Genomic DNA, 8,766 nt, shown 5'->3' with positions numbered 1-8,766 from the left:
AAATGTAGATAGAGTTGATCTAATTAAGTATGCGTTTTGCAATCAAGACACGATATAATATTCACTTGAAATTGTACGTTATTGTCACAGCATGAAGATCACTACCACTCACTATCATTCTGAAACTGACGTGAACCATAAAACACCGAAAAGCAGTTTCTCCTTCGATCCAGACGTTGTTCCAATGCGTTCGGTCGTGAAGAGTGTTTTTGTTCCCCTTCGCTGTTTGGCGAGGTTGTTAGGTACAGCTGACCTCTGACCTCACGGGTCAGAGTGGCTTTCTCTTGTGATGCGCTCGGCAAACAGCCATGTAGGAAACCAAGACAAGATCTATTCAGACAGGACAACACTGACTAACACACAGGTGCGGGCCATAAAAAGGTACAGTATAAGTTTGGGGTGTTGGCCTTTGTAAATAAAGGCGGCTTTCTTTACAAAAAAATATTTATCATGCTGCCAAGGCAGCGTCGCAGTTATTTAGTCATTGACTAAAAATATCAGTATTAATATAAACTTATAAATAAATAGCGACTCATGGACTCCCTCCCCCTTCATTCACACAATTTTTTGAGACTTCTTGTATAATCATGTACAACATAAAGTGTCATTGAAATGACTGGAAGAAAGTAAAAAAATGTACACCGAAAATGAGAATTTTAAGGTCAGCTTGAGATAATTGTGTTTCAAGTTTGAGGCAGGTTGGTAAGAAAACCGAGACGGACGAAGCAGTTCTCTTGTTGTCCTCTGCCTGTCACATCTGGGTTCTATTAAAACAAACCTACACTACATGAATGTTAAGTCTTAAAATACTATTATACAACAACCACAAATGAAGCATTTATGAATTTAGAACACTAAAATGTCTACATTAAATTTTTAGTATAATCCAAATAGGTTTAAATATCCTGAAAAGGCCTCTGTATTATTCATTTCTTTTTTTCCATATATATACGATCTGTTCTGCAGCAGATGGTTAGCCCGGCCCACCCGATTCGACTGTTATCAGGCCATTAAATAGATGTTATTAGTTGCTATGAGCACCATATATGTGGGTCAATAGGGACCTACTACGTTGTAAAAGTGAAAGTGAAACTTAAAAGCAACACGTTCTAACATGTTGTAAAACTGCATGAAACGTTACGTTTTGAACACAAACAAAAAAGGCTTCTTTAGGTTTAGGCAAAAAAAACATTGTGTTTTGGCTTAAAATAACTAAGAACACAAAGACAGCAACACACAGGATGCGGACTTGGGTCTCCTGGGCAAAAACCCTTTGTTTTGTGACCCATCCTTCCCTCCATCCTCAACCCTTTATTGAGTTTCACACTGTCTATACTACAGCGTATGACTTCCGCTTCTGCTCCTGTCATAATAACTACGGTCGCTAGAGGTCGCTGTCGTGTTCTTTTAAACCTTCTTTTGGTGATCTACCATGTGAATGGATGATAAAAACTACTAATGGGTGTAGTAGGCCCCTATTGACCCACATCTATGGGGCTTATCTGATAACGTCCATTTAACAGCCTGACGACGGTCTAATCGGCTGCTCGGCCACAACAGTTCCCCATCCTGATCAGGCACTGAACTGAGAGAAGTTGTGCTGCTGTTACTGATTTGTTCTACTGATTGACAAACTGAGTCACTGAACTATCAGAAACTCAAGTTTTGAAGTAATTGGCTTTATCAATGCTAAAATATTTGTTGTTCAAAGTTTCTCCATAAACGGGGAGTTCGCTTTTAATGGTGCTGCATTTGAGTCGTATCAAAATATCCTTTTTTCCCTCCGACTGTTTGGGTACATCTGACCACTCAGATATCTTCTTATTTAGTTTATGTTCACAAACACTTAAGGAGGCACGTTTAATTCAGTACCAGGCTACCTCCTCGCATATGTCTTACAGCTAAGGCCTTTTTTGCAGCAGAGCTTCGTCTGCTACCAGTGTCACATGACCGCAGTGCCCCGTGCGGGGCTTTAAAAGCTGACTTCATAATTCATTCAGCAGCAAAATAAATGCTCGAAAATTGCAACGTTTGATCACAGTAAAACTCAGCCATGAGAAGAGAAATAAATACACTGAGAAACTGAAATAGCAAAGCCAGCATAATCCCCTAAAAGGAGGAACCCCGTGGGAGGATCTGAAAATCATTCTCCTCGCTTTCTGTCCAGACACCCTCACCAACCTCCTGAAAAAATCCACTTTTTCTTTTCTTTTCTTCTCCTCCCGAGACAGAGGAAGAACACTTTTACTTCCCCTACCTGCAGCAAACCCCTTAAATAAATAAAAATCAACAGTGAATCTCCTGTGCCGCGGCCTCCCGTCCAGCTGGAGGCCTCGCTGCTACCTGATGCGCCCGTCTGCGCGCGGTGTTCCCAGGTGGGATTTGGGGTCTGGGCTCAGGGAGCTCCAAGGGTTCTTGGGGCAGGCCTGCATGACCGGGCAGGCGGTGGGGCCCACGGCGCAGATGTCGGCCGCCTCCCACAACTCGCCCACCAGGCTGTCTGACCAACGCTCGAGCTCCGGGCCGGTCAGGGCCGCGTTCCTTTTGGCCTGCTCCACGTAGCCCAGGCTGACTGGGATATTGAGCACCGGGTTGAGGCCGTGGAAACTCTGCTCCATGTAGCTGTTCTTCGCCGGCCCGTTGTGGAGCTTCAGGGTATCCTCTGGAGAAACGTGGGAAGGAAGAAAGAGAGAATGATGATGTGTGAAGAGTTGATAATCAGTGGTCAGACGGAGATTGTAGAAGGGGAAAAGAGTTGAAGGAAAAGAGAGAAAAGGAAAAAGAGGGACGTGAATTGTAAAATATCAAAGCAAAGAACGTGATTTGCTTTATTATTATCCGAAAAGCTTAAAGTGGTTGCTAATTTGCTTGGATTGATTTTTACGACTGGACTACCTAAATCCCATTCTTTGATGTGGTATGTCAAACCACTGCAATGCTGACGGTCAGACGCGCCCTCATTCTTTCTTCCCATGACGGTCAATCCCAGCAGGAAGGCAGAAAAACGTAGACACAACTTCCCCTTAAAACACTTTCTCCACCCCGAGCTCCACTGAAGCTGTAAATTCCTCACTGGTACTCTAACTGGGGCGCTAGCCATCCTCTCCGAGCATGGCTGAGCAGACATCAGTGCTTTTCATGCACTGGTGACAGAAAAAGATGCAGTCAGACATGAGGTGCTCCAACACCAGGCAAGGCGATGTTCATACCATGCCAGCTAGCTTTGTGGTATCAGCGGGTCTTACTGAATGAAGTCATGCATCTGTGCAGACTTCTGCGTTTGTGTATAAAAACGTGTATTTGTGCACGTGCATATGCATGCGTCTGCCGCTGCCAATGCGGGTGGAAGGCCACGTCATAAACTTTTACTGGCACTGCATGTAGGAGGGAAACCTGGTGCCAGACATGGCAGTAAATTAAAGGCAGGCGGATGGAACAGCTAAGACGAAAGCAAACATTACAACGCACAGTCAGCCAAGCACACACCAGATTATTACATGATGACTATAAACTCCACTTAAAACATAGATAACTCTGTACAGCTAATAATTATGTGTCCTTATATTGCAAAATATGTAAAATATATGTTTATGATTTAACCCTACCCCATTTCCTATGAGGTGTGAATAAAAGGCACAATCCTTAATCAAGATGTAAACCACAAACACATCCATATATATGACTGGAGCCTGCCACTCCCTAATCCATTGGCATTCTAATACAAAGTCTAACACAAGGCAACAAGGAATCTAAGTTATTAATATTTTCGGTTTGTACATAGAGTGAGACTATTTCACTTTTGCTGAACTGTAGCCACAAGTTACAATTACAGTATACTGGAACATTGCATTTCCATTTATTTCTGGTGAGGATTACTAGGTTTTACTTTTGTGATAAAACAAAGTCAATTGTTTATCTGTTGAATGCTAAAATGTAGTGTATCAGTCGCACATAGGGATGTGAAGAGTCCTAAAGTCAGTGAACTGACTCAATAATGTCGTTACATTAGCCACCATAAGCTGCTAGTCATACCAGACCAAGTGAAGCTGTAGAAGGAATACTCTGGAGTGTGCTGAATTGAATAAAGGTGCATTTTATGACTTATGAATTAGCTTTCATTAGCAAGAGGAAGATTGGGTTTGTGACTTTAAGTATGCAACCACAGGAGTAAAACAGGCCTACATTTTTTACTATGATCAGTTTTTAAAGGGGTCCCTTGACCTCTGACCTCAAGATATGTGAATGAAAATGGGTTCTATGGGTACCCACGAGTCTCCCCTTTACAGACATGCCCACTTTATGATAATCACATGCAGTTTGGGGCAAGTCATAGTCAAGTCAGCACACTGACACACTGACAGCTGTTGTTGCCTGTTGGGCTGCAGTTTGCCATGTTATGATTTGAGCATAGTTGTTATGCTAAATGCAGTACCTGTGAGGGTTTCTGGACAATATTTGTCACTGTTTTGTGCTGTTAATGGATTTCCATAATAAATATATACATGCATTTGCATAAAACAATCATATTTCCCCACTCCAATCTTGATAAGAGTATTAAATACTTGAGAATTCTCCCTTTAAGGTACGTTTTGAACAGATAAAAAATGTGCAATTAATTTGCGCTTACAAATGTAAAGTACATTCAGTTTCCAGTTTATTAGTTACACCTAGATAAAACTAATGTGGTCTAATACAACAGGCAGTGGTGGTACTGAAGTACTGTAGGTGGTAACGGTCATATTGTACTTTTTACTCCACTAAATGTATGACGATTGGAGTCACTTGTTACTTTTCACATTAAGTTTTCACGAACAAAACATACGATTACCTCATTGAATATGACGTATTGGTCTACGGGAGACTTGAGTAACACTGTGGAAAGTATTTAAAATCAGCTCCTCCTCTACCAGTTAAAGTAGTGAAATGCTGCTTCACATCAGTAGTTCAACAAAATATACAATATTATAATATCACATTCTGAAACGAGACATTCTGCAAAATGAGCACTTTTACTTTTGCTACTTCAAGTAAATTTAGCTGATAATACTTGTGTACTTTTACTTCAGTAAGATTTTGAAGGTTTTGTAATAAAAAAATGGTTCATCTCTATGGTCATTTTGGGTTGCAGAATGAATTGTATTGCTTTATGGTAGGACTGTTTCTAATATTTTTGCATTTATATCAATAAGTCACTTACAAATCACTAATGAATCAAGACCTGTACCTAATAAACTGGAAACTGACTTTATCTGATTCTACAAATCTTATAACTGAGCTACAACACTAGAGAAAACAACGTGTCGGGGTGACACACTGTTTAACTCGTACCAGGCAAATTTTTCCCCCCATCAACAGGAAGCCGGAGCATAATGAACATAAATAGCCGTAAACTCAGAGATGAATATTTAACTCACACTGTTGCACAACAGACCCCCCCCACAGCCCCGCTGAGACTCAGGTTGGAGGCAAAAGCTGTTACTTTATTTGTTGCTTCTCTTCATCATTAAAACAGCTCAGTGAGATTACTAAACGGAGAAAGACGCGATTATGCCGAAGCTAGCGTCTCAACTCTCCTGTGATTTCAGAGCAAACTGGCTGCTTACGGACTACAACAATGCAGCGTTGCCCCTTATCCATGCTGGCTGATTGATTTAATTGTGTCATTGTTTTTGGAGGGCTAAGTGCGCTGTTGTTTAACATTCTGTTTAGTGTGTATGAGCAGCTCACTGGGTTATTAAGGGTGACTTGATGACAAACAACCAGGGTCTGCAGAGACCCAGAGGCTTGATTAGAAAGGGTATCGCTGCAAATACAAGGCGCTCTGTGTGTGTCTGTGTGTGTGTGTGTGTGTCTGCAGACATTTAGAGCACCTAAACTAGATATCGTTACTTCACAGGAAATGCAAAGTCACTCTGTGACACTATGATTAATACGGAAAATGTACACTGAATATAGACTTAATCTGTCAAACATAAACACTATGTGTATTCATTCAAGCTCTGTATTTTCATTATCAACATCCTATATGAACCACTGATGTGTAGTAAAGATTCAAAGCTAAAATAAGCCTGTCCATCATAGATTTATTAAGTACTAGTAAACATGTAGTGAACTCCATTCTGGGGCAGTTTTAGCTCAGTGGGTAGAGCGGGTCGTCCTTTAAAGGGCAGGTCTATTATTTTTGATTTTTTTTTTAATTTTGATATCATTCTGTAGCTTCACATTGGTGTTCCTTATGTATTCAAATCCCAATATAAAAATTTTGGCCAAAGTACATACTGCATGTTTTGGCGTCAAAATATGTAGGACTGAGAGCTAGCGTTTAAAATGGGTAACAGTAGTCAAAATTCAAAAAATTGGAGCTGCGGTCTGTCTGTTCCTCCGGTATAAATGATACCAGTTAGTGCAAATTTTTGCTGTTTGAGGGTTACCTTCTGGACACGACCGCATTAGCCTCTGGCCAGTAGTAGTTGGAATCACTTCACCGGCTGGGTGTCTCAAATACTCGCTGCCTTGATAACCAGCTGCGCACGGAGATGTGCCGAGGCTTTTCAGGTCGGGTAGAATGTAATGTTAATGTTATCTCTGTTGATCCAGTTCGTTTGCTTGCTTCCATGGCTGCAGAAGGCTGTGTTTGTATGCCAATTTGTTTTGTATGGCAACGGGATGTCGAAATGGGCAGTGGACGGGATCACAGGGGCCAAAACAAAACCAGACGTTTGTACCAAATTTCAAGAAATTAGCTCAAGGCGTTCCTGAGATATCACGAGAATGGGATGGACATAAGGTCACAGTGACCTTGACCCTTGACCACCAAAATCTAATTAGTTCATCCTTGAGCCCAGGTGGATGTTTGTGCCAAATTTGAAGAAATTCCCTCCAGGCGTTCCTGAGATATGGCGTTCACAAGAATGAACCAGACGGACGGACAACCCGAAAACATAATACCTCCGGCCACGGCTGTTGCTAGCGTGGAGGCATAACAAATTTGCTAAGCAATTCTCAATTACAGTAGTTAGTCTTTTCTCAAAAAATTATTCGTGAAGAAATCTGCCAGTCTAGTTAGATTATTTCCAACGTTTTTTTCTATAGAAATCCACTCTATAAATAAATGGGGGACTTTTGATGGAAGACAGAATAAAGGAGCTTATTGCTCTCAAATCATGTAAATAATGGCACTTTTTTAGACAATTAATGAAACCAGTTCTATTAAAACAGGATGAAATTTCCCCCACTGCAGTGACTGCTTTTTAGTTTTTTCACTTTTTAAGAAACTTAACTTTTACATCTCAATAGGACAAGAAGAAGATAGAAGACAGATAATTGCAATTGTGTGGATTATGTTAAATCTAAATCTACAAAGTAACTGTCAGGTGAATGTAGTAGTAGGAGTATAAAGTACAATGTTATATTACCCTCTGACATGCAGGGGAGCAGAAGTAATCTAACATCTAACTATGCAGTGAAATGTTTGGCATTCAGAGTGACACCTTAAGTACTTTTTGATGAATGTTTATTTGTTGAGGAACAGCACATAAGTGCAATAACTCTAACAAAGCTATTTGTACAAATAACACAATCAATAGTAATTTTGTGTTATGATGAAGCCGAAATAAATGGCTCGTTACAAATAAGCCTCACGAGAGGCTGTTTGAAACTCTCTCTCTCACCTTGTCGTATGGGCTGGCGCTTGTTAAAGGCCAACGGGGCGATGAGGAAGCGCAACTCAGCCACTGGGCTCCAGTGGTGCAGGATGCGGATGCTCCACACGCCGGGCCGCAGAGGCTGGTTGAGCGGCGGGCGGTAGTGGGTGTACTCGGCGCTGGCGTCGATCAGGATGTCGTAGGTGGCCGCGATGACGTTGGTGGGGTCAATCCACACGACCGTGACGGTGACGTTGGGACCCTTGCTCCACTTCTGCATGCCCACCGTCTCGTCCATCGGGCCCATCATGCCGCCGAAGTTTCTGAACATGCGCTCTTTGGCGTCCCACTCAGTGCCGATCTGACGGCGGGAGAGAGGAGAATGAGGAAATGAAAGGGGAAGAGAAAAAGGAAGACAAGAGTGAGTGACAGAATGAGGTAAGGAGAAAGACAAGGAGAGGAGCGACAGCAAAAAGCTCAAGAGATGAGGGGATATACATTCACTCCCCAGTAGTGCACAGTGAACATAAATAAGTAACATACTCTGTGCATGCACCACCATTTGACTATTAAGATAACCAATATCTGCGCTGAATTATCATGGGAAATAATCTCCAGCATGCATTTTTCATCAAACAGCAGCACACTCCGCTAGCCCAACCCTCCACACAGCCGTTATATAACGTTAGAATATGCAGAAGCTGACAAGCCTGATTGTTTCTTCCTGCACGTTTCAGTCTATTTGTCCACAGTCGCTGGTACTGTATGCCTGAGTATATCGTTGACAAGGAACATGAGAGGCAGGCTGAGGAAGGCGCATGACTAGACCCCGACCACATCCCCTTGGGGGGGTGAAGATCAAAAGCATGCCTGTTTGCTCTCTGAACACATTTCAGAGATAGAAAGAGAGGAGGAAGGCAATGAACAGCAGGATCCAGTGTGAGCAGTGTTTGTCCTCAACACAGTGGAGAAGATAACAACCTGACATCAGTTAAAAGGAAACAAACAAACAGAGGAAGACAATAGGGGTGGGGAAATAATCGATATACATATGTATAGCAATTATTTTTTTTATGATTTTGAAATCGATTTTTTAATGCCAGAATTGATATGTTTGCTTCAC

The 8,766-nt window shown here is 41.8% G+C and overlaps 1 protein-coding gene across 1 annotated transcript in view; it reads right to left on the bottom strand.

Moving 5' to 3' along the window:
- Positions 1 to 1,381: 1,381 nt before the first annotated feature.
- The window catches only part of xylt1 (xylosyltransferase I), a 103,987-nt gene continuing 96,602 nt past the window's right edge, over positions 1,382 to 8,766 (bottom strand). The window contains 2 exon segments of the mRNA XM_037764802.1: positions 1,382 to 2,662; positions 7,671 to 8,004. Of these exon segments, the coding sequence (XP_037620730.1) occupies positions 2,340 to 2,662; positions 7,671 to 8,004 (657 nt within the window). The 3' untranslated portion in view covers positions 1,382 to 2,339.

Source organism: Sebastes umbrosus, chromosome 3, assembly GCF_015220745.1.
Source record: "Sebastes umbrosus isolate fSebUmb1 chromosome 3, fSebUmb1.pri, whole genome shotgun sequence".
In the NCBI taxonomy this organism is placed as follows: Eukaryota; Metazoa; Chordata; class Actinopteri; order Perciformes; family Sebastidae; genus Sebastes; species Sebastes umbrosus.
Note: the sequence above shows the minus strand (reverse complement) of the source record. Positions and strands in the feature narration are given on the sequence as shown.